Source organism: Macrobrachium nipponense, chromosome 39, assembly GCF_015104395.2.
Source record: "Macrobrachium nipponense isolate FS-2020 chromosome 39, ASM1510439v2, whole genome shotgun sequence".
NCBI lineage: Eukaryota > Metazoa > Arthropoda > Malacostraca > Decapoda > Palaemonidae > Macrobrachium > Macrobrachium nipponense.
In genome coordinates this window covers 12,197,934-12,225,204 of record NC_061099.1, presented here as the reverse complement: position 1 = coordinate 12,225,204, position 27,271 = coordinate 12,197,934, and the positions used below count along the sequence as shown (strand labels likewise).

The 27,271-nt window shown below is 38.6% G+C and overlaps 1 protein-coding gene across 1 annotated transcript in view; it reads left to right on the top strand.

Annotated features, from left to right (window-relative positions):
* The first annotated feature begins 12,694 nt into the window (after positions 1 to 12,694).
* Positions 12,695 to 27,271, top strand: part of LOC135210127 (la-related protein Larp4B-like) — a 53,005-nt gene continuing 38,428 nt past the window's right edge. The window contains exon 1 of the mRNA XM_064242942.1: positions 12,695 to 12,894. Coding sequence (XP_064099012.1) covers positions 12,831 to 12,894 — 64 coding nt within the window. The 5' untranslated portion in view covers positions 12,695 to 12,830. The remainder of the gene's footprint in view (positions 12,895 to 27,271) is intronic.

Sequence of the window (27,271 nt, the reverse complement as noted above, 5' to 3'; positions counted from 1 at the left end):
TCGTTCAAATTCCCATTTTCTTTACGCATGATTTTTCCTTCAACTTCAAAATACCCTTTAACTTCAATTTGTACGGCAACTTTTGCATTTTCCATATGTAAGTTTTCCATTAACGTCTAAAAACCCTCGCTAGTCAGTTTTCTATTAACCTCCAGATTCTCTATTTGCAAATTTTCGTTAACCCTCAATTTCTCTTCCGACATTCGCATTATCTTGATACCGTCAATTATGCATTTGAAAATTAATTTGTTGTAATTTTTAATTTTTCGTCAGCGTCAATTTTCGATTTCTCTCTCTCTTTCTGTTGACGACTTTCATTCTTAGGCGAGTTTTCACTTAGTCTCTTCACTTAAATTATCATAAAATGTTCCTTGAATTTCTTCGATTTTCATCTCATTACCTCGGCATTCTATTTATTATATTTATCTAATAATTTTTTTTATTTATCGTTTTCAGCCATTTATATTTATCAAATAAATATCTTTTATATATGTATATGTAGTTTTCATAATTATCATCGTAGTTATTTTCCTTGACATTTATTGCTTTATTTTATTTGTTCCTTTTCGTGACAGCCGTTTTCACGTGTACAAATTTTACTTTTTCTCAGAATGCCCTCTTCGTTTTCTTTACACCGTTTTCTTTCATTTTATTTTTTCCTTCGAGTTCCTGTACTGGTGTCCAAGTCTTTTTACATATCCCAGATGTTCACATTTCCTGCATTTTTATCAACAATATTTTGTTAGTATTATAATATTAGCTGTCAACGGACGGCTCTCTCTCTCTCTCTCTCTCTCTCTCTGTGACCCTCGCATTTTTCCCATCTTCGCTTTACATATTGAATTTTGCAATTGCAATTTCCTCGCTGATTCCTGAATTTCCATTTTCAATTCGCCGAGTGTCGATCGTATTCTGTCCCTGATAACTTGTTTAAAGTTGTCGTCTGGTTATGTAGTACTATATGTGTAAAGCCTTTGGTAACGGGCGTTGCTTTCGATACACATACACACACACACACACACACACACACACACACACACATATATATATATATATATATATATATATATATATATATATAGATATATTATCATATATATATATATATGTATAATATATAATAATCTATAATGTGTTCTAATATTATGTTATTAACAAGATGACGCAACAGGACTTAGGCTATTGTTAGATAACGGGTGCCACTCATCCCTGTTCCCCCCCCCTCCCCCGCCCCCATCCACACCTACCACTCCTCTAGCTTTCTCTCATTCCACCCCCCCCCCCCCCCCATCTCTCTCCCTCGATTGTGTTTTGAATTTAAAGTTCGCTGATAGTAGTCATTAAAGTGGTATATCCCTGTGTGTGTGTGTGTGTGTGTTTCACTGAGTCATTAACACATAATATCAAGCCTGATTTCTTAAAAATATGCATTAAAAAAATAACTCGTTACGGATTCAATATGCGAGACGAAAACGAGCAGATGATGTTTTCAGAGAAATGAAGGTGTTTCATTCATTTCTAGAAAAAGAACCCAGAAACTGTATATTAGGATTAGCTTATTGTGAATGCTTTAGGAGTTACTGTTGAACTTCCACTTAGAGAGCAGAGGGCGCCATTTGCTGTGGTTGGTGGTCTTGATAACGTGATGGAGTAGCTCCTGGACAGGTTCCTCAACTATGCCTGCCTGGATGAGGGAAAGGTCTCACAGGAATGTGGGAGAAGAGTAATTCGTTCCTGCTGTGTAAAGGTGGGAGACAATTGACGCAAGTGTGAGGATTACCAGGGCATTATTTTATTTACTTGGCTTACTAATGAAGCAGGCGTGTACCGAGGGTGTGAGGTTCGAACGACCCAAATTTCTGGATGTCCATATTTTCTGTGACTATCCTTTTCATTGAACTGTCCTTACAAAGTAATAAATAATTGTTGTTTTTTGTTAAGTCAAAGTATGAACATAACAACAAACAAAGTAATTTGCATGTTATTGTTAACATAATAAATGAATCAATCAATAAAACTGAAGAATAATCTTGAATCTCAGTGGGTACTTTCAACATTATAAGTAAAATTGTGTCAACCAAAGCCAGTACTTTGAATAACATCTAATCGGGTAGAAGGACATAGACCGCATAGGTATATACCCAATTTTTCTTCTTAATATAACTAAAATAACATTTTCAAGTATTTCATCTTTTATACACTACCACTTACTATATATGCAATGACATTTGTAGAAGAAAATGTCCAGTTTTGGGAAAAACGACCCCCCTTCTTAAATAAGAAAGAAAAAAAGAAAAAACTGGGTATGGGCCTGTGAAAGACTTATAGGGGGAGAGCAGTGTGGGTTTAGAGCAGGGGTTCTCAAAGTGGTCGATATCGACCCCCAGGGGTCAATAGGAGCATCCAAGGGGGTCTATGAATAGTCAGGGGGTCGATGAATAACTAACGTGTCGGAGAATTAAGTTACATATAATCGTACATCTAGTTCCTAAACATATTTTCTTACTTGGTGTTGCTTTTTTATCATACTGAATGTCAAGTACTAAACTAATACTACTCAAATTGATTCTGACATAGTTTTTTTTTTAAATTATTAAATGCTAGTCTAGGGGGTCGATAGAAAATTTGAAACTTCATAAGGGGGCCGTGGAGTTAAAAAGTTTGAGAACCCATGGTTCAGAGAGTAGGAGAGCTTGCTAGATGAAGTGTTTATTGTGAGGAGCAGTTATTTATGATACTTGAAAATAGATTAGAATAGTACTACTAGCACACATACGCTTAGAAATTACTGTTCATTATAGCATCAATAGAAAAGCAGTGTCATGGGTATTTATTTAATATAGAACATATGAAAGCTGCTGCTGGAAGCGATTACAATCTTTTATGATGGAGGCGAACCATGAGAAGAATACGTAAAAAAAGAGAGTGACTGGTTTGGAGGGGAAATTGGGTCAGAGGTCAGGTTATCTCGTGTCTTCTGGCTTAAATACCTTGAAAGGAGTGATATTAATAAAAAGAAAATTAAAGAATGGAAATTAAATGTAGGTGTAAAATATGTGACGAGCATTATAAATGAGTGTTGAATGATTAATACATTGCAGACGATGCAGTACTGACGATATATATATTATATTATATATATATGTGTGTGTGTGTGTGTGTGCGTTAAAATTTGTTTTAACTGTACTTCAATTTGCTTGTGACTAATCTAGTGTGTCTTACAGAATACGGGAAGCCAAAGTAAAGTGATAATGAAAAGAAAATTTGAATCATGAAAAACGGGCGATGGGAATATAGGAGATGGATTCTTGTACACGATTATGATCCTAAGAGAGATTTTGTTAGCATTAGCCGAATGAGGGAAGTTGGCTGGATGAAAATAAACACAATGTTTATCCATTAAGTTTCACTCTATACAGATTTCCTAGATTATGTTATCTCTTAAGATACATCAATCTTGCTCTGGCTCGGGTATTTACAGTAGATAACGTTCGTTGTAGAGATTTCCAAGTTCCGTAGACCATGTGGCCTGTAAAGTTCCAAGTTCCATAGGTTTCTTTCATTCCTTCTAAAATCCCCAAGTCCAGAACATTCAAAAACTCATAGGCCATTCTTAATCCCAGAAACCATAGATATCATCCTTCCATATTCACCCGAAGATTGGCTGACCTTTTGTTCTATCAAAACACATCTTTTTATAGCCTCTCGGTCTGTTCCAGCTTCAGAGGTCACGTTCAGACCAAAAATACAAGAATCACTTTCCCGAATGCGGGGTCAAACTCCACCTGTGTTTGGATATCTGATATATCCGCCTGGTAGTATAGGCAGTTAGACCCTGTGAATCGGCGAAGGTAAACACCTCCTTCTCCCTCATATCAGTAAGCGCCTTTGTAAACAAAAGAGTGGTTGCCCCTGTCGGGATGTTTGGGCTTCTGCTTACTGACAGTGGTTCATTCCTCCCGTGCCAAGTTCAGGAGTCGCTATTGTCGATGAATTGGGAGTCCTTGGTTCAAGTACAGTGAGTAGGCTTACCCCTTGATGGGTGACCAACTTCCTTTGGCATACACAGGTCTGATACTGTTACTTCCATTGGTCTTTAGTGACAGTCTGTTTTTCTTGTGCGAAAAATTATTATCATTATTAAAGCTGTTATGTGGTGGAAGTTTGATTCGAGCTTGTCTTCACCATGTATAGACATCTTTCATTGTCTGTCTGATTTGTAAGAAGTGATGTTTTTCCAAATCTTATGAAAGCTTCATTTGTTCTTGATAGCCTGGAAATGTGTAAGATTATATGGTAACCCTTTTTTGCATTGACATTCTACAATGAATAAGAAAAGTGATGAGTAATATTTTAACCGCTGTGAAAGACTATGACTTCAGCCATATAGGGATGGTTGTATGGAAGGTTCCTTGATAACATATGGTTGATACTCAATATATCCTTAGTATTAGGAGTTTGTGTATAATTCAAAATGACAATTATGTGATGACACTCTACACATGTGCCGTTTATGGTGCATGTAAGCCAGTGACAATGTTCCCTCTCCTATGTGTAATTTTGTCTTTTTCAGAAAGGTCCTAAGAATAATATTCTGTGCCAGTAGAGACAAATAAATTAAAAAGAAAACAGTGATGATAAATCTTAAGTGAGTGAACTCAGCTTGATATTGACTCATACCTGGGAAGCTCATTAAGAGAAACCTGTATCATTCCAGAAAGTGCATAACAATTTAACGACATTTGAATCGTATCCGAAATCCATAACACTCCCTGTGATGAGGGTCTTAATATGTGCATAAGACCCCTTGTCTTGAATTCCACCCCTTACGTGTACGGTATGGCACTCGCTTGGGCCCAGAAGTGAGACGCTCTCCTCTGCTCGCCGTGTCGGCCGCGGGTGTGTGGGCTGATGCTGGGTGGGGGGGCGCAGGTGTGGAAAGAAGTCCTCTGTTAGCGCCACCGACGGTTACTAGTACTAGCGGTGGCAGTGGTGGAGGACGAGGTGGAGGCCGGAGTGGTCGTGCACCGCATTATCACACACACTATCAGCACCCGTCACGACCGCTGCCTCGACCTCGCACGCCGGGTCCTCCACCACTGCGACCGTCACGGCCTCACACCCCTCGGTACCATCACCACGGCTACCACCAGTCCCCGCGACAGTCGCGCCACGTCGCAAGCGCCGCGCCCAGCACGCCGTTGCCAGCAACATCGCCACTACCTGAACAGGGTAGTGGTCTGTTGACCACACCCACATATAAGATCACTTGTGCTGCTGCTGCTGCTGCTGCTGCCAAAGGTAGCACGAGCAGCGCCAGTGCTTGTAACGTTGGCGTAGCCCCTGGAGAAGAAGATGCCTTGAACGTAGAGCATCAACAACACCATCATCAGGTAGGGTGGTGTTGCCCTGCTCCTGTAGCCAGAGTCGGCAACTGCGATCCTCTGTCTGGCTGCCTTGACGCCGATGCTGCATACGTCTGTACTGCTCTAGCCCCATCGTGTTTCCTCATTCAGAAAGTGCGCGAGGTAAGCCGTCATTTGATCCCTTCCACTGACTAACAGGAAAATCTTAATACTTTGTTATGGATTACTGTTGATTAAGTAATTGTGTGGTTTCTGGTGTTGTACGTAGTGTTGTTTTATTTGTCTTCATTTATATCTTTCTTAGTTTATTATATGGTTTATTTGAAATGGAATTAGTAGTTCTGTATGCTAAAGTAAACCCACTCTTTATATATACTTGTACAAAACTTCTATTCAGATTAGTCTTCATGTAGGAGATAAGGACTGGCAGGCTGTAAGTGGTAAGGTTACTTACAATGGACTGGGTTCTAGAGTAGCAAGTGAACAGTAAGGTTACTCCTCATCACTGCATAGAAGTGCCAGTACAGGAGCCTATTTTGTGCAATTGTAGTAGAAATTTAGCAAACATCTGAATTGTGTCGCTCTAATAATGCAAGGTGAACATAACGCCTTACGTTAGCATTATGAAAGGGTTGAGTAAGCCTGAAGTTTAGTTACCTAATCTCATATATAAATGAAGCTGAAGCTTTTTTGTTCAGTTATTTTCAACGTTCACCAAAAATTCTGTGAAGTAACTGCATAATTAATCTTCAAGCCAAAAAGCAGCCTCGGAAATTTTAAGGCAAACTTCTTAAATAACTGTATAATTAAAAATTTTGATTTATTACAGACTCATTTTCTGAATTATACACCTCACTCAAAATTAAGGGCCCTAACAGTGTTAACTCGTAAGGTTATATCATAGATGATTCCATATTATATTTGTATAAAGAGCATTATTAATTGTATGCATAGTCTTCTACCATCCAGTGGAAAGTATTTGCCTAGTAACTCCCATATCCTTACAAAGGCAGTTTAATGAATGTCAGTGTTTACAATACTTGTGGGCTGCCTTGCTTCCCATATGGTACAGAGGGATGGCTTACTCGAGAATACCAGCTCAATAGGTTTGATAGCTTTTGTTGCTGCTGTTCTAGAGAGATTCTTGGGGTTGTCTGTCATCACAGATTGATCAATGTGGAGGGCCTGAATACGGTTAGTTCTGACACCCTTTATAACCAAAGCAGCAGCACTGGATGACAATCCAGTGTCATGGAAATTCTGTATGGAGAAATACAGAGTTGAGACAAGCCGGGAGGCTGCTTGTACACTTTTCTGGTATAGATCAAACTTTGTGGAGTGTGATCTATATCTATGCAAAATAAATTATTTGAAGGAACTTTCCAGGACCAAGGTCTCTGGATATGATGGACCAGATAAGGTTGATTGTCTCTGGATATGATGGACCAGGTAAGGTTGATTAGCAATGCTCAGGGGGGAGACAGTAGTTGAGGCTAATGAAATCTTGTACAGTTTTTTGTGATGCTTCCTTGAGAGTTATACAATATTCCATTGCCAACTTCACAAGGTGATTTTATTTGATGTTGAATTTCTTTATGAATGGAGTCATCAAAGTGAATTTGTTAAACCAAGTCACCTGCAGGTGTGTTGATGCCAGGATGTTAGCACTCAATTGATGCGTGTGTAAAAATTTAATTTCCATCATCCATGATACCAGATTGTGAAGGACTAAGTGTATGCTCAGCTGGATAGGGAATTTGCCTTAAGATCCATAAATGTCATAGGAAACAAGTTTGTATGAAATTGCTAGAAATATGTAAAGTTCAGAGGATGTAGATCTAAAGATACTTCGTAGATGGCCATGAATTTGGCAGATACTATTCTAAAATTACATTTCCTTAGAGGTAAATGATTGTATGAATGATTATACGATTGACCTCAGTCCATCTTCTGACTGGTATAAGAAGTTTGATGCAAATTTCAAGAAAGTTGCAACTCATTTAAGGTTGGACGCTAAAAAGAAAGAAAGAAAGAAAGAAAGAACGATATGCCATTATGGTAACCATGAATGACAAAGCATAGTATGGTAGATGATGGTATCTTGGGAGTCTGTTGTTATGGTCCTTTCACGGTGGGTTATTCAGAGTATACTTTGAGCTCTTCAGGTATTTAACAGACGAGATAACATTCAGTTTCTGAAAAGGCAAATCGTAATTCTGCAATATCAAATGCGCTATTTGCAAGTCATATGAACATTTAGAAGATTTACCATACATGTGAATGAGTATTTTCATTCTAGTTTAGCAATGAACAGTCTTTGTGAGGTTGGTTGTCCCATGATGTTAAAAGTTAGACCAGAGGAGTAGAGATCTTCTCAGCAATAAAGATTAAAATGGAAAGCATATTAAAATCACATCAAGTGACCAGCACTATATAGAGTTATTGTAGATAGCATTTGTAGTATGTATAAAGTAAGCGGATGACATGAAAGCTGCAACTACTTGCTCTTACAGGATTTGAGAGTAAGCGCATGGGAACAAAGAGTCCTTTGCATGGTCGATCTCATTCTGTGCTATACCCTTGACTCAACAATTCTGAATATTTTAACAATACTTTAGTCTACCTTTTGCTCCAAGCTTGGCGTTGTGTTGTAATTTAAATTTATCTCATTTGCCAGATAACTTGGGGGCAATCTGTATCACTTTTCTTAACTGTAATGCCTGTGGTAATGTATGTAATATTCTCAGTGGCTTATTTTCCCGATAATTGAAATTTTTTTTAGCCCTTGTTGGACTATTTCACAAGGAAATCTCTGCTGTTTCCCTAAGATCCTTTTCATCTTGAGTACGCGTAGACTACTCATTTCGCCGTCGCTTGTTATATACTGGTAACGTTCCCCGATATCAACTGCTCAGTTCCAGAGGCCCTCTGTTTCCTTTGCCATGACACAGTGGAACAGTAATGCAGCCAGTATCGTTACTGCTGGGGCTGTTAGTTCAACAGAAGTTGTAATGTTCTTATTAAAGTTAAAGTTTCCCTGCTGCTTGCTCTCTCTCTCTCTCTCTCTCTCTCTCTCTCTCTCTCTTCTCTCTCTCTCTCTCTCTCTGCAGTGGCCACAAGTACGATGCTCAGAAGGCTTCGTATCGTAAGTTCTTGGAGAGGATTCCAGACTTTTGTTTTAGTGATTAAAGTCCAGTGTTATGATTGTGTTCTGCGGAAACTGCAATGTATTGCTGTTTTCCCAACTCGGGTTATGCAATGCCAGCTAGTTCTTATCTGATAATTACCATTCGTATTTAGTTGTCCTGCGCTGTGACATATTCATTCCAGCGTTGTAAAATGGGCTTTTCAGTGACAGCGTTGTTGTGTGTGGTTGTGCGAATATTTTTTTCAGGTGTGTTAACGAATGAACTAAGTGTCATTTCTGCTGTTTGTGGAGTCGCTTAAACTGGTGACTGAGGTGCGGTGAATTTCCGTCAAATAGTCGACTACCTTTCATGAAAAATAAAAAGCTTGGTTCATGTTTAGTTGCAAGACACATTAAGGGACCCGTCTCTTTGGAAAACATTATGGAATGTGTCTTCAAAGGGTTGTGATATTTGCTCCAGAAAGTAGTGATGTGCTTCATAAATAAGAGGTGTTTACTTCGTAGTGAGGTTGTCTCTTCCACAAACAAGGGGATTTTCGCTCCACAATCAAGTCGACTGCTCCGTAAATAAAGAGCTTTTTGCTTCCTAGAACAGCGAAGTTGGCTTCGTAACTTAGATGTGTTTGGCGTTCGTGGAATAATAAGGGATGGAGTGACGGCAACTCAGGAGTGACAACAATTCCATTGTGATTTCGGCACTATGACAATTTTCTATTCTCCTGTACTTTAATACTTTAATAACCTCGCAAATAAAATTACATTGTGAAGCTGTTTTGCATCCGTATAAATACTTTATCTCTTTCCTGATTTCCTATTGAGATGGCTTTGTCTGTCTGTCCGCACTTTTTCTGTCCGTCCGCAGATCTTAAAAAGTACTGAGGCTAGAGGGCTGCAAATTTGTATACTGATCATCCACCCTCCAATCATCAAACAGACCAAATTGCAGCCATCCACCCTCAGTCGTTTTTTTATTTTATTCTTTTATTTTTTATTTTATTTAAAGTTAGTTATCCATAATCGTGATTCTGGCAACGCAACAACGCAGGCCACCACGGCTGGAGGAGAGTTTCATGGGCCGCGGCTTATACCGAAATGTAAAAAGATATCTTACTACATTTTGGCTCATACAGCTTTTTACAGATACCACCGAAAGACACATCTATTTTCAGTGGCCTTATTATACGTTGTACAGAAACTTCGATTTGCGTTTTTTACTTTATTTATTTTATTATTTTTTCGTTTCTCATTTTCTCAGTAACAGAAAGAGGCAACTTTCACAGATTATAACGGAGTAGTTCCTGCTAGAATCGGATATTACCCTCTGCCACTTCCAGGAATGAACATCATTAGATCCTGAGCAAAATATGAAAAAGGTGACAAGATGGATAAGCAGGACTTGACGCGATCCATTTCCAAGGAAATTTCACTGTCCTTGGCGAAGTTAATTTACTGTCTTGCTGTAATATTACCATCTATGTCGTTGTCGCATTGTTTATGCTGCCGTCATTGATTGCAGTTAGTTTGGTCTTGTGGCGTTGTTTTGGTGATATTACTATTATTATTATCCTACCGTCATTGCAGTGTGTGTTTTAATGGCGTTGTTTTGGTGATTTTACCATTATTATCCTACTTTTTCCTGTCGTCATTGGTTTGGTGGTTGGTTCCCAAAAAACATTTTGATCCTGACTTTTTTTCTCGAAGTAACAGGTCAATTTGAAGGTAAAAAAACTTTTTTTTTTCTTCGCGGTATTATTATGATCCTACGTTTTCCTGTCGTCATTGTACGTATGTATACCTTAGAGTTTGTGGTTGGTTCCCTAAAACATTTTGACCCTGACTTTTTTCCGAGGTCACATGTCAATATGAAGGTCAAAAAGTATTTTTTTCCATTTCGGTATAAAATTTCATTCCAGAGGTGAATGAATTTTTTCCATCTTTAGAATGATACGTTTTGAGTCGAAGGTATCTACTGGGCAGTATTTTTCCACCTTGACCCTTTGTCCCGGTCAGATGTCAGGTCAAGGGTCGACACTGTATTTTACTCTGATATTGATGGACCTTGATGGTTGCTGGTTTTTCTCACGTTCTCGTGCTTATTCTATTTTTCCATCTTATGTTTTTAGTTTTCTGTAAAAGAACAATATTGTGCTGGCTTTGTCCGTCCGTCCGCACTTTTTTTTGTCTGCCCTCAGGTCTTAACAACTACCGAGGCTAGAGCGCTGCAAATTGGTATATTGATCATCCACTCTCCAATCATCAAACATACCAAATTGCAGCCCTCTAGCCTCAGCAGTTTTTATTTCATAGTTAAAGCTAGCCGTAATCGTGCTTTTAGCAAAGATGTAATCCAGGCCACCACCAGGCCGTGGCTAAAGTTCCAGGGGCCGCGGCTCATATAGCATTTTACCGAAGCCACCGAAAGATAGATCTGTTTTCGGTGGCTTTGATTATCGATGTTCAGATTCGGCTCAGTTTTTATTGTTTATTTTCATTTTGATGAAACTTTTTTTAAAGGTAATCCACAAATATTTATTTTTACCTGACCTAATTATTAATCTCAACTATTTTCGTTACATTACAATGACAGATTTTGTATTCTCTCTAGTCAATTTAAAGGCCAAAGTTGTATCTCCTTTCGGTTTTGATAGAATTGGGTACTTAAGGAGTAGGTAGTTACTTTTCATGAATTTTTCACCTTGTCTTGTGTTCATATGGTCGCAGGTGAAAACTTGAAAGCCAGAAAAGCAGTTTCTAATTCTTTTGATCTTACAAGCTGTGGTTAATGTGTCATTTCATTTTGGTAGTCTTGTATTATTTTCTATTTTGAGATGAAAATGTTTGCACGTAGTTTTCATGGTATACCAGCAATGTTGTTAGTATATTTTGTAAGATATCAAACGTCATCTTGTTCTTGATCATTCATGCGGTACTGAACACGGACCTTGGAAGTGTCGAAAAAAGATGAAAAAGAAAAAAAAACTATGAAAGAACAACGGCGGAAGAACAAGACACCTACGATGGGCGCTGGATTTGTTCTTAACGAAGCGGCGGGGAAAAGAAATCTCTTAATGAAACTATGTGTTCGAGTTCTAACTGCGTCTGCATTCATTAAAACTTGAACTTCGTTCTTTTGCTGCGAAGTCACGTGAAGTTCTGATGGGCCGTTGTTTACGAGGGAGGAGCAATACGAAGAAGAAGAAGAAGAAGGGCCAATGCTGATTATGGTGTCTTCATACTCGGTTTTTTCCTCGGTCGTACACAGAGTGTGTAATGGTAGCTGGTGTCGTGGCCCGAGTTTGATAATGATATTGTGCAAACTCCATTATTTCATTTGCTTTTTTTTTTATCGCATGCAGGGTTTAATTTAGCATATTTCCTTAATTGTATGAGCTTTTTATAACTGTTTATGGCAGGTTACTGGGCGTAGACGCACACACACTCATGGTACACAAGGCGAACGAAGGTGTAAACTCACAGTCTTAGTTCTTATTGTTGCAAGCTCCATTATTTCATTTTTTTTATAACGTGCAAGGTTTCATTTATATTTCCTTGTTTGTCTGAGTTTTCATAACTGTTTATGGCAGGTTTGCTGGGAATAAACACACACACACACACGACCGAACGAAAGTGTAGACTCAGTCTTAGACCTATATTGAGCCATTCATTCATTCCAAGCATTACATTCTCTTCCCATTAGCAAAGGACTGTCATACACTTGCACTTACATTGATTCCTGTGTATTTACGTGAGTTTGTGAAGCTTCTGCGTGTGCAAGCAGTGGCAGAAGGCTTCGTACAGTGAAGCCGCGAATAGGCAAGTTACGTAACAGTACAATATGTGGTACTCTTGGTATACAGCAAAGTATCTGGTGTGTTATCATTATTATTAAGTTGGTTTCCAAATTATTGTAATTATTATTATCAAATTAACATGATCCAGCCATTATTTTTAATTGGGCATGCATGTTTATTGTTATTTATCAATATCACCATTATTCATATTATTATTGGTTGATTTCTAATTTTCCCGGAAGTGCAGTAGTACAACAGCTGTTGATTTCTCCCCGACAGGGATGTAGTGGGGGAGGGGGAGGTGGAGGAGGCGCCGGAAGAGTCCCTGGAGTGGCAGGCGGAAGGAGAGGAGGGGGTGGAGGAGGAGGAGGAGGAGGCGGAGGTGGTGGTGGAGGAGGAGCGCGTGCGGTTTGTGGATCGGGTGCCGCCGCCAGTTTGAATCCCGAAGCGACAGTATTCCAGCTTCCCAGCCCCGCCGACACCCCCACCCCCCAGCAGGGGGGAAGAGAGACGCCCCCTTTGCCCATGTCGTCTTCTCCTCCTTCGTCAGTGACGACGACCGTGCCCCTCAATGGCTACCACACGCACGGTAAGTAGCTTGCGACGTGTTGCTTAGCCTATGGGGTGCGTTCCTCGCATACGAAATTATTCCTCTCTCTCTCTCTCTCTCTCTCTCTCTCTTTGTGTGTTTGTGAAGTTCCAGATCATTCACCTTCGTCTCACCGTTGATGTATATTCCGGTTTTTGGATTTTTTTTTCTTCCATTTTGCTTTTCGGTCACTAGTCTCATAATGTTTCGGCGCGGTGCTACTTAGTGGCGTTGCGGTTCCGTTGCGAGGGTGTTACGTAACGTCGATTTTTTTTTTATTTTCCCCAGTCGCGTTTTTTTTTTTTTCCTTTTTTTATAACCGGGATCGTTTCCATTGTACCGTGATGGGGGAAAAGTGTTCATATCGAGGCGTCTTCTGCCTGTCTGCCATTCGTAACATTTCGGTAACAGAACCAGGTAGAGACCAGGATGTTCGGGAGTAGTAGCTATACAGTTTTATTTAGCTTGATTGGTCTTGTAAGTTTGGTAATCGAGTCGCTCTGTAACTCCTCTTCACACTTTATTGAACCCTGTTTGTACCCTGCCATATGTTTGAATGCCTTCTGCACTTATTACATCTGTTATTCTCATTTTTCTACTTTGGCATTATGTTATAACTTTCCTCCAACGTCTCATGTTATCACAAAGGTAACACACGAGAGAGAGAGAGAGAGAGAGAGAGAGAGAGAGAGAGAGAGAGAGAGAGAGAGAGAGAGATGCTTAACTGTAAACTCTATAATATGGATGAACCCGGGAAAGTTCGAACAGAGATTACCTTCTTGAATGATAATTGCATTCTTGACGAGAACCATGCTACAGTTAGAAGCCATTTCATTCAGATCATGCGCTGTAGCGTTTTTCTTTAATTACTACGTATAAAAATGATCCAGTACTTCAGTATTTTAAGTACAGATTGGCGTGTCAAGAGTATCATGGGACTATGGTACTATGGGTCTAACAAGTTTCGTACTCTGGTGGTATTTATGTTGAACGGAACGCTGTCACCAGCGCAGCCGGCAAGCCCGGCTTTCGTTGAATTTTAAATACTCGAGTACCATGATTAATAAACCCTTCGGTAAAGTCATGCCGATGCTGTCACTGGGTAGCACCTAAAGTCTTGGCCCTTGTAGTACGGGATTGCCGTCGGCAAATCTCTAGACCTTAGTAGAAGTTTGTCGTAAAAATGAATAGATGCGGAATCCCCGAAGTATTTTGGAATATACTTTTTATTTCTGGCTGTATTCGTAGGCAGTAGGTGTTTATAGCATAGTTACCGTGAACGATCGACATTGGCTATGCATTTTTAGCAACAGATTGATTCCGTAGCGTTCTCGGTTTATTTCTGTCAAAACCGAAGATTTTGTTGTGTTATTTCTGTGGCATAGATCACGTCTTGTATTTATTGAGTAAGGCAACCATAATCTTTTTTTTTTTATGTTCCTTGTAAAAATAAAGACTACATGTATGAAGTTAAAACCACATTTCGTTCAGATGATCGAATTTGGGATTAAAGGCCTAAACATATTTTATTGTTTTATGCAGCTGTATAGTGTAAACGGATTAAATCACAATAACACAGGTGCAAGCTACACAGTAAGCTTACAATTCACAAATACTAAGCCTAGCTCAAATTTGTCCTGAATGCTGCCGTATCCCATAATGACAACGTTGTATACATACAATACATATGTCGACATATACACTATATATAGTATATATATATATATATATATATATATATATATATATATATATATATATATATATATATGAGAGAGAGAGAGAGCACTGTGTTATTAAGCTGTACTAGTCATATGGTTTTAAGAAAATAAATGCATAGAAACATTACGATGAGATGTAACTGTAATACTGAAAGAAGGACCCAGAATTTTCGGTAAGCTTCCTTGCGCGTTAAACTGATGTGAATATACCCGAAAATAACGATGGAAAAAGTAAAAATCGATTTAGTTCAAGGATTTGTCATTCAGCAAAACCATTAAGTTTTAATTGACAAACTAAGTCCTGGCGAGCGTGTGGCTATATAAAAAAATTGTGATGGGTATACGATCTGCAAAATGCCAGTTGAATTCATTCAGATTAAGTTTAAGCTTTATTTTAGCCTATTAAATTCGGATTATTCCCTTCCACTGACGGTTACATGGGTCTGTCTAGGCCTAGTGAGCACGTTTGGCTCATAATCGACAAGGGAGAGATCGCATAGGTCTAGAACGTGGTCTAGATCGTGGAAGAGACCTTGGTCTAAGGAAAACCATGGGAGAGACCATGTAAGCACGTCATTTTCAAATGCAATTTACCTCTGCTGACGTCAGGAGGGAATAGCGTACGTAGTTTGTAAGTAGGTGTTGTGGAGAGAGAGAGAGAGAGAGAGAGAGAGAGAGACTCCACGTGCCATACTCGGTCAGAATGCCCCGTCCTACCACATATATATATATAGTATATATATATATATATATATATATATATATATATATATATATATATATATATATATATATATATATATATGGGAAATGACTTCGAGAACGACCCTCACCCGTTAGAATGTAATAAAACCATTCTTAAATTTATTCATTAAAATCTCTCTCTCTCTCTCTCTCTCTCTCTCTCTCTCACACACACACACACACACGCAAATGCACAGGAGCACGTGCTGGCGTGTAATATTTAACCTTTGCTGTAAGTGATAATTAAACTTGCCCTGGCGTAGGCTTCTTCCTCTTCTTCTTCTTCCCAGCTTTCTGATAACATGACTTCGGAATGATAGCGCGGAGAAAACGCCCACCCTCTTCTGTTTACCGTACAATCAAGAAAGCCTCAGTTGGAACTGAACATGATCATGCTGTTTGTCAATAATATCTTATCACAGATAAGCTAGAGAGAGAGCGAGAGAGAGAGAGATAACTTGTTTTCATTTCCCTTATCTAACTCGTTCAGTCAACCCACCGATTATGTGCATTGTTACTCACGTACTGTATCTCATTTAACACTTAAACAAGCTCGGTTTAAGTGGCGACAGATTACGATCAAAGTTCGTTCTAACTATAGCTGCATCAACGTGATTATGGTCTTTTTTATATATAAGTTTTTGACCTGGTAATTTTTCCTTTGTTTTAAATGGCTCTGTGAAATTGTGAGATTTGCCTACATGTTTGCATCATGCTAGTCTCATATTAGTTATCTGTTCACCCAGGCAACTTGAACTCATTAATCTCTCTCTCTCTCTCTCTCTCTCTCTCTCTCTCTCTCAACACACACACACACACACACACACACACACACGCAAAAATGGTCCCCGTTTTCCACCCTTGTCGTGCTTTTAGGTATAATTCCTTCATTCTGTTGCTGTGCTGGTGTGACCTTTCCATAAGCTGTGGCGGTTGCTTATCGTTAATATTTTTGCCAGTTTACTTATTTATAATGTCCCTGGTGGCAGGCAGTCTTTGTCTGCTGCTGATTGCTGGCAGGCTCTGCCTTTGATCGGTTATTCTATAGATCTTGGACTGAACAGGAACTGCATTGGAACTGGAACGCGTAGTTGAGAGTTGAATTCGTACTAGGTATCAGGGATAACATATACCTTAGATTATATATGTAATGTTAGGGCTGAGACTAACTGCAGTGTTAGGTATTTTTATTATTATTTTGGTTTGTCGTCAGATATTTTGAGTGACGATGTCGTCATTTCTGAGAAAATGAAAGAGAAAGGTAGAAGAGAATCAAGTGTTACTGAAGTGCTTCATGTTTATCATTATTTAAATCTCTCGCAAGGGGCTCTGGGAGGTCGAACAAGACTAGAAGGGCTATCAGATTTGCTTCAGAGTGAAGTGGCCCCCTGCGTAGGGGGTGTATTTGATAACGGTTCATACGTTGTGTGTATATATACACATACATACATAATGTAAATAACCTTACGCCTGCACACGTACGTATGCCATCGGTATACATATACACACATGCGTGCATATAACTGAATACACTTTCCCTTTTAGTTACATTGATATGTTCTCACTCTAGTCTCATCCAAGGTCCTTCGAATATATTCTCCCTCTAGTCTCATCTAAGGTCCTTCGAATATATTCAACTACTATGACGCCAAATTATTGGTGATCGGTAATAAAGCCACAAGGAAATAAAAACTCAATTTTGGCTAGGAAAAAAGTCAATATTTCTTGGGAGTCATTGTCTTTATATTTACAGTCTTTTGTTGATGTTTTTACGGTCATCCCCAACAATATCTTGGAAAAATTAATGTGGCTTTTTTTCTGAGTTTTTGTTTTTTTCTTTTACTTGACCTTTTTTTTCACGGGATTCAAATGATTAGACTCGCATATTTTTGTTGTTGTAAGTCCAGCAAATGTGTCACCAGGGAGATTTGAATTAATATTCAGTTATGGATATCAATTTTGTCATCGTTTCAATTAAACACCAAAGACAGATATAAAATTGCGTAACTCAAGATCCGCTTTGATATGCAAATGAAGAGGAAAATAAGATACGAAAGAAATGGGATAGTGTAGAATGATTCTCGGTGATGAGTTGTCGAGTGCAAAGAAAAGTGTACTAGAAAATAAAATGATAATATCAGACTATATTAGCCTAGAAGTCTTGCGTAAGAATATGAATTAAAACACACTTACCTTACTGAACAAATCACCACAATTACAATATAGCGTTGATTCACAACCACGTATCTAGGCATTACTCTCTCTCTCTCTCTCTCTCTCTCTCTCTCTCTCTCTCTCTCTCTCTCTCTCTCTCTCTCTCTCTCTCTCGTGTGTTTTTACACAGTTCATTGGCCTCCCGAAGCCAATCTGTATTCCATGTGTGCTCAATTCATAACCGGTTTTTTTTCTATGGCCTGTAATGGAATTAATACAGTGTTCGCTTATCCCTTGTCATTTCTGCGACTGTATGATTAGTGATTACACAACTCAGTATTTTCACATATTTAATGCTTTGTATGGGATCGTACAGTGTTTTATCTTTTATGATTTCACAGTTGTTTATTTTACGTACCACGTGATGTTTTTTAAGATTTAAGATAACGTTTTGATTGCTTATAAATATTTTAAGTAAAAAAAATGGTGGTTATTACGCAAATTACGAGAGATTCATACTCGTGAAGAAGGCAGTATCTATAAACATGATCAATGCAAATAAGGACTTACGACAAATGCTTGATGAGGTGGGTTTTGTAACTTTGGAGTAAAAGAAAAATTTCCAGTAAAAAACTTTTGACTGGAAGAGAGAGAGAGAGAGAGAGAGAGAGAGAGATCAGAGAAGCGAAGGTTTAACACAGAAATCATGGGCATAAGTGGAATACAAGTCTTGGATGGTAAGGGCCTCAGTATTAGGGAAACACGAGAAAAACATACTTGGAGGTGAGTGGCACACTGTGCTCAGAGTCGAAAGAGGATTGTTGATAAGCCTTATGCTGAGGTGCGTGAAGACCCTGGTACTGTGGAAGCTTTTCATCCATTGAATATGCAAAAAAAAGTGGACTTTTTTATATATAAAAAAATAGGAATGTGTCGAAGTGACAAACTCTCTCTCTCTCTCTCTCTCTCTCTCTCTCTCTCTCTCTCTCTCTCTCTCCAGGCGAGGTGTCATAATACGAAAGAGGCGCCCTGATATCTCGAAAGCAAGCAAGCAAGCAAGCGCTTGTGCGGTTGTGAGTTTTATTTCGCAATGTGGTGTGTAACCCTTTTTGCGCCCAGTATTGTCACTGGGATCCGCCCTTCGTGCTTCAAGATCGTAAAATGGTGTTGGTTTTGTTCGTATGACGAGAGATAGATCGCCGTTCACTTAATTAAGAGGACGTCTGGTTCCGACTGCGTCTAGCTTTCGTTCCTAAAGTTGGCGTTGAAATGGAAGCGCTTTCCCTGCCTTCCGCGGGAGAAGAAAAGCTCTTCAATTACAGATATATGGAGATCATTGTCGTTCACTTCGTATCGTACAGGGCGATAAATATTTGTAAATAATGAGCGGAAATCAATGCCACGTGCCGTACAGTATTTTTTTCCCCCAATCCGGCCACATAACTTTCGCGTGGTTGGCAACTCTGGTGGTGTGAGTCGACAGGTGAAATTGCTTATAGCAAGCATCCGGATGTAAACTGCGTAACTCTCTCTCTCTCTCTCTCTTCTCTCTCTCTCTCTCTCTCTCTCTCTCATTACTTTCTAATCCGTGTGCACCTCGACGTAAAAGAAATGATTGTGGTCTGTATTATTAAACATCGGTCTATATATGGACGATTTGTATACAAACATGGTGTGTTGTATGCTCGCCCACACGTCCGTGTATGTCTGTTTTTCTTAAATAATGAGCTTTTCTTTATTTCGACCAAGGAGCTCCAGATTTGTATCACATTGCATTTACTTTTTATGGTTTGCTTCGTAAAATGGGTGACATGGTTATTTTCCAAAACTGGACATCATCTGTTTCTTAAGTGTGCAGAGAGTAAGTTACGTTTATCTTGGAAACGCAGAAGACTTTTGACATTCGAATACCTTATAAATTATAAGTGTTTAGCTAATGTTCAGTTTTAATGACTTGTGGAGAGAGAGAGAGAGAGAGAGAGAGAGAGAGAGAGAGAGAGAGAGAGAGAGAGAGAGAGTCAGCGCATGGTTCTAGACTAGAGTATGGTATAAGGTATTTTTCCGATGAATATTTTAGCCTCGGCCGACACCAGGCTTGTTAGACCTAATTGCTTTCAATCTCTCTAATGCTTCGTCGTGTGGATATTATGAATTTCACATCCAAACATTTCGCTGAACGTCTGATGTCGGTGTTGTCGGGTTGTGGTTCTTCCGAGGTCACGATCTGGCATTCCTTGCTCCTTGAGCTTACGTGATGATCTCGTCAAAACAAGTGTTTCGATGGTGTTATCAGCGTCGATGACCCCGCCACATTTTAGAGAGCATCGGCAACGAGGTGACTGACTGACTGACTGTTTTAAACGGTCAATTATCTCGGTTGCTCGGGGGTGCTCATGAGTTTGTAATCTTCTTGTGGATATTTTGCAGTTTTCCTCGTTGCTTAATGCTTAGGGAGCGTTGTTGTATTAGGCCTATGTGGGCTTGTTGCATTGATAAACCAATCATTGTCACCGCTGCTCGGGATGTTTATGACTTTATAATCTTGTGGATACTTTGCAGTTTCGTCGTTACTTTACGCCTAGGGAGTGTGTTTGTATTAGGTCGATGTGGTCTGTATTGCATTGGTAAATGATCAGTTAGCTCAATATTTTCTTTGTTCTATTATTATTTTAGAAACATTATTTTCATAGATTATAAAGCTTTGTGTAGTACTTATGACATCATGCTTGTAATTCATGAAACACACATTGTCATGAATACATGAATAAAATTTTCAACATTACAGTTTTACCATTGAGAGGGACAGCACCGTATACACACACACACACACACACACACACACACACACACATATATATATATATATATATATATATTATATATATATATATAGTGTGTGTGAGTGGTCAGTCATTTAAAATGCATTACGTGTTTTATGAGGATTTTTGTGGTAAAAGTTCCTTTAATGTCATCTCTCATGAACGGATGTAATACGGCTGCATTCTTTTAAAGGGAGATTTTCCCCGTATCCTACAGGGGAGGGCTTTCGTACGTGTTAGTTATTCAGTGACTCAAAGCAGAGGATTTTCTTTCCAGATTTATTTCTAAGCGAAGTCTGGCGAGATTGAGACTTCATGTGTTGATGTTCATTTTGTATTCCGGAAGGGAGATAAAAATTAGGTGTGTATGTGTGAATATGTGATATATATATATATATATATATATATATATATATATATATATATATATATACTATATATATATATTGTGTGTGTATGTATGTTTTTATAAGAGTTTTCCGATTGCATAGTGATTTACAGTTATGACTAGAAAACGTAACGTGAAGTTAACCGAGTCCAACGTCTTCCTATTAGACGTCAAAGAAAGTCAGAGTACTTTGAAAAAATTATTTAAAATGAATATGTATTATATATAGATATTATAATTTGAATGACGTACAGTGGTTCTTTGAGCAATAAGTTTTATGCCTCGTTATGTAGATTTCTGAGAATCGGATAAAGCGGGTTTTCCTCCTTATGGAACGTTCTCTCTCTTCTCTCTCTCTCTCTCTCTCTCTCTCTCTCTCTGTGTGTGTGTGTGTGTGTGGAATTTACTCGTCTCATCCTGTTTACAAGTTCTTTTGATAATTGTATTTTTTATTTTATTTTTTCCTTTTTAGTTTTAACCACACTTCTTTTGGGATAAATTCTTGAATTAGTGAATGTTTCTGGTTGACTTAGAAGTGATCGTCCATTACATTTGGATTTATTAACTTGACTGACATCATCGGATGCTACTTTTCTGTTTATTGTTGTGTCTTTTTTCTTATTTCTAAACTATTAATTTCTTCGCCTTTGATTTTCTCTATTGGTCGTTGTTTCCGTCTGTTCTCATTATTACTGGATTCTCACCATTCCTTCATTATGCCTCTTGTTTCGTTTAACAATCAACGTCTCGCTGGTGTGTTTCTCCCTTGCTGAATCTGTGAAAAAAAAAGGGGGGGGGGGGAGGGTGAGGGCGGAGGAAAGGGTGGGGGGGGGGGGGGGTAGGTCTAGGATGTTGAGTAATGCCTGCTTGGTCAGTCACACTCCGTCTCTCAAGCTGATTTGTTTACACTTTTAGATGATGTATACAATCCTCATTTCAAATTGATAATGGGTGACATCCTCCTGTGCCCAATTTGGAATCAGCGTGATAATATAATAATAATTATAATTACGATTTTGGATGAATGGGCGTTGGCGTTCGTCATTCGCCTATCCTACCATCGAGCCAAACGTGTCTGGTTCGTGTGCTAGGCTGATAGCTATTATTAGGTCATTGCGACGGGCCGTTTATCCAGGACGAAAAGCTGTGCCTCCAGAGCCATTATCCCACTAGCTTACCTCGTCACGTGATCTGATTGAAGTTATAACAAGGGAGCTGGAATATAGCGTTAAAAAAGAACAAAATAATAATAATAACAATCGTACATTTTTATTGCCGTAGTCAGCCTTCCCAGTGCATTGCCTCATATCTCGCGGTGAGTCACAGGTTTGTTCCTTTCGTCGTGTTCCCTGTTCCAATGGAGGGGACAGAGATGGTACAAAATCGTGGATTCTCTCTCTCTCTCTCTCGTTGTGCGGATTGGCTTTTATTTTTTAATAATAATGCTGTAGTCTCATAGACATCTTCATCTTTTATTCCTTGGTGTTAGACTGCAATGTGTTCTCGTTTTAAGTTGAATTGTCATACGTGGACGTACGAATGAGTCTACGTTAAATTGCCTACGTATTTAGGAAAAATGGGTGAGGCTGGATTTCCCCTGAATGTACGCTTTGTGAGAACTGGGATGCATCAGCTATGCAGTTGCTGCGGTTGATGTGACGAAACCTTCTTGTGACCAACTGTTCCTGGAGGAGAAATTGCATACGGCATCTGAACCTTTATATTGTCGGTGATAAGTGCTTGGATCCAGTTTTGGTGATTACACAACCTGTTTTTTGCAGGATGACGTAGAAATTTTATTTTTTAGAGTAAATTCACGTAATGGTGGGTAACTTTTGGCAAATATAGGTAGGTTGGTGAGTATAGGCTTCGGTGGGTGTTATTTTTTTTTTTTTATAGGGAAGCCCACATCAAATGACGCTGGACCCAGAAACAGACGTTTTTGTGCTTTGGTGAGATTCTAATGGCGCTCCTCTATCAAGGCTAGACCTACAAACACATGTCTTGTTCCGTAATAATAATCCTTTCTATGACTCGTTTGCAAGTGATCATTTTCGACATTGGTTCAACCTTTCAGTGATTTGAACAAAGTTGTTTTCCTTGGGCGCTTTTGTTTCGCGGCATTCAACTTGTTTTTCTTGCTTTTTAGAAACTGCTCCGCGTGAGCGAAGGTCGATTCAGATTTTCCCTGTTGTTCCTACTGTCGATAAACATCATTGCCAGCGGTTTTTTTTGGCGTCCTTTTTGGTGTGATCGTCATTCGTTATGTTTTCGCTAAGCCATCATTATTACCACTTCGTTCTTTTCAAGGCCACGAGTCCTACTGCGCCTAACGGCACGTAAAACGACCTTACAATTGATTTCTTACATTTGTAATAACTTGGGTTTGAATATTTGAGTTTTTCGTTATGATAACACACATTTCAATGGTCCTTCTCTTCCACCCGAGCTCGTCTTAATTTAAATTTGAGGCTGTTGCCACATCGCTTCCATATTTCAGCATAAAGCGGGAACCCGATTTTATTGCTTTAGCCTAATCGTTGTAGCTTTATTGCGGAGTCTGGTTTGAAGGTTTACGAGTTTTTAATATGCTGATTTTGCTCTCTCAGGAATTTCATATTCCTGTCCTCTTGGTTCCTTTTGCTTTTTTCTTTTTTTTAAACGTCCTCATAAATACCTTTGGTTATTTTTGTTGTTATTGCTATAACAATCGATGTCGACTTTCTTTTTATCATTCTCAATATGTTCGTTTCCTCTTGTCGTTTTCTGTAGTATTACTTGTTTATGGTGCTGGTATGTTTAGTAGATTCTCTCAGCTTATGTTTTCTAACTGCTATATACATACATCCATATATATGTATATATATATATATATATATATATATATAATATATATATATATATAAATAATTTATGCATATATATATTATTATTATAATATATATATTATATATATAACCCATATATTATAATATATATATATATTATATATATATAATATATATATATAAATTACAAGCACCCATTACCAGTTTAAAGGGTTCGCCTTTGTGTTCTTTGTTACTACTGCATCCACGAAGCCTTATCGCGATGTTTATCACCATCTGCCCTAAACTGGTACGAATCGCTCAATTGGTCAGTAATTTAATGAACAATGCATCCCTCTTGAGAGGTTAGCAACTTCCAAGCTCTGTATTGGAGCGAATCGTTGTACTTCCGTTTTCTGACAGTCTTCAGATTTCCCGTTTTCCTTTTTCCTTCTGCTGTTTTATATAGCCTTCGGGTCTCGTTTGGACACGCTGAGAACGACAAATGACTAATATAACCCCTTCTCAGTTACCTTTAGCAGTAAGGAATCTTCTAGGACCTGTTTCCCATTTGGCCGCGTCGTGCCCCTGGGTGGCCCTCAGTCGTGCTATAGTCTTAGACCATGTTTGTTTGATTGTTTTTGTTCATTTGTATGGTGTTTTTCCGTTGCATAGAACTAGTGGTTATTCAGTAACAGGACTAACGGCTTTACGTGACTTCCGAACCTCTTAGACCACGAGTCTTGCCTCGATCCTAGCACGGTCTAGGTATATCCAAGGTCCTTTAAATATACTCGGTATATTTAAAGGACCTTGGGTATATCTAGACCGTGTCTTGTCTTGATCATTTCAAGCGGCTTTCAGTGTTACCATGAACTGCATCCGCTGAGAATTTATGGCTATGTTTAGCCCCATTTGTTTGTATCTCTTGTTTGCGTGACAAGGATAGGCCTACTATGTGCCAACAATAGATAAGATTTCTGAGGTGTACAAACTAATTCTTGGGGGGAGAATGTACCCTTTTGAGAGTATTGCAGACTTATAAAATACCTAACAATATCTTCAGTGATGTTTAAATCCGGTGGGTATAGGGCCTCATCTTTGTGATGAAGTATTTCTTCTCGAAACCAAACTTCCAGATATTCATGAAGTGTGTCTTGACAGTTGAACAGTGGCTTTTAGGTTGTACTGAACGTTTTCTGACATTTTCATGCTCTGTACCCTATCATTTCCAGCTTCCGTTGCTGAACGTTTGTCGATTCATTTTCGTTGGTTTAGGAAACCCTCAGTTTATTGTGAGTTACTGTGGCTGTTCTTTGTAGCGTAGTGTTCGTCATCTCGATCCCTGGCCTAAGACTCTTGGATTCAAGTCTGACTTCTGTGTTTCAGTTCCATGTGCATTTCTTTGTTTAAAGATTTTTTTTTCTTTTTTAAGGATGAAGTATCAGAATTTCTTTTCTAGCCTGTATATTACCGTGCGAAATATTGTTTAAACCTTCCACAAGGTCGTTACGAATTTTTGGTATTTTAAATGTCTGTAGCCGGAAAGGTTGACTAGAAGAGAAGGGGGCGTGACATTTCATGCGTTTTCTTAGTCTAGCAGAGGTCTCTCGTCTTTTTACAGAAACGTCTTGACGTTTTTATAATAATAGTTCCCCTTCCAAACGCTTATTTGGTAATGGATATATTATCTTCAAGCATAGGTCGTTCCCCCAAACAGTGGCCTGTTTTATGAAGGTAAATAAATAAATATAAAATAAAATAAAATCCGTTATCTTCCTCTTTTCCATCGTATTTTCTCAACCGAAGAGGACAGACTTTAGAAAAAAACTTACTCGCAGATGTAGTCTTATCTCTCTCTCTCTCTCTCTCTCTCTCTCTCTCTCTCTCTAAGTCAAGAAGAAAGTAAGTTAGATGAAAGTCAATGGGTCTGATTGATCTCAACTCGTTGCATTCAAGATACCAGGTGTTTGTTTGGGGGGAGGGGAGGGGGGGTTGTTAGGGACATGGCACCAGGCAGCCGAGTGCGACCGTAGGTCAGTGGATGAATGAATGGGTGAGATGGAGAGAAATGTAAATAAAGTAGGAGGACGAGAAGAAATAAGAAGGAAAATTATGGAAGTGGTGTGGGGGGCGAGGAAAAGAGGATATTCATATAGAATAAATAATGAGAAACACAACTGTTTAGAGGTCATTTCAAAGAAATATACGAGACGATAATTATATCCAAACGGGAAAATTATTATATTGGCTGAGTAATATCTATTTGTTTATTTAGACTTCCAGCTTAACCTGAATAGAATGTCCTGGAACAGAAGAGAGCTTATAAGTCATGAAAGAATGGAAGATGAACAGATGGCACTAGACATATATAAATAAAATCTTATAATGTGCGAGAAAACAGTTGGTCTTTATATGGATGTTGATTACATCTGTTTATAAATGGCGTTTTGAAGTTGTGTATTTGGTTTAACAAAGCCTACTACATAGTATTCTGTAGATACGAAGGCAGGTATAGGAAGCAGTAAATTAATAACCACTTCTCTTGTGTGTGTGAGAGAGAGAGAGAGATTCCACAGCATCAGACGTTTCGTATGTTTTCTTATCTCATCAGAGGAGAGTCGACAGGGATTTTCTTTTAACACTGCACACACAATATAAAGATCCAGTTGTCACTCATAATTTTACTCACTAACGATTCCTTTGGACCCAGCGTGTTTTGCATACAAATATATGTTATATTTGGATTTGTATATATTTATTTATTCTACTGTTCACTTTTTACCAGGTATGGATGTAATTGTGATAACCATATGAAAAATGTATTAAGGTAGTTGCAGTTACACACACACACACACACACACACACACACACACATATATCATATATATATATATATATATATATATATATATAGATATACCTATATATCATATTGGATATATTATTATATATATATATATATCTATATATATTATATATATATATATATATATAAGATTTAATATATATATTAGGTTAGTGCACATAAATACATACAAGCCAGAATAAAGCAGCATCAGTATACACATCTCGAAAAAGTGTTTTTTTTTTTTTTTTTTTTTTATCATCCTCCGCAGCTGTTAATACTGCTTCCGAACTCTTACCGGTGGGTGATCATCTTGCATTTCCTGAATATCGATGCTATTTTGTTTAATAACGCTTGAGGCACGCCTGAGATCCATCATGTTTCTTTCTATTTCCGTGTTTTTAAACATTTTTAAATCGTTGTCGCGAGCGTGTGAGGGAAGGTGCTTATTCCCAAATGATTTACTTTGTCACGCTTAGGTCTTCTTAACTCGTGGCTATTTGTCCGTCCGTCCGTCCGCACTTTTTCCTGTCCCCCCTCAGATCTGAAAAACTACTGAGGCTAGAGGGCTGCAAATTGCTCTGTTGATCGTCCACCCTCCAATCATTAAACATACCAAATCGCAGCCCCCTTAGTACTTCTTATTTTATTTAAGGTGAACCATGATCGTGCGTTTGGCAACAACGGAGGCCACCACCGGGATATGGGTGAAATTCGGCTAAGAGTTTCATGGGCCATGGCTGAGAGTTTCATACAGCATTATACGCTGCACAGAGAACTCGATTGCGCCGAAGAAACCTTGGTGCATTGTTTACTTGTTAAAAATACTTACCACTTTATTCTACACTTTTCAGAGTATTGACACCAACTGTTTCGACTGATTTTGTCGAACGCAT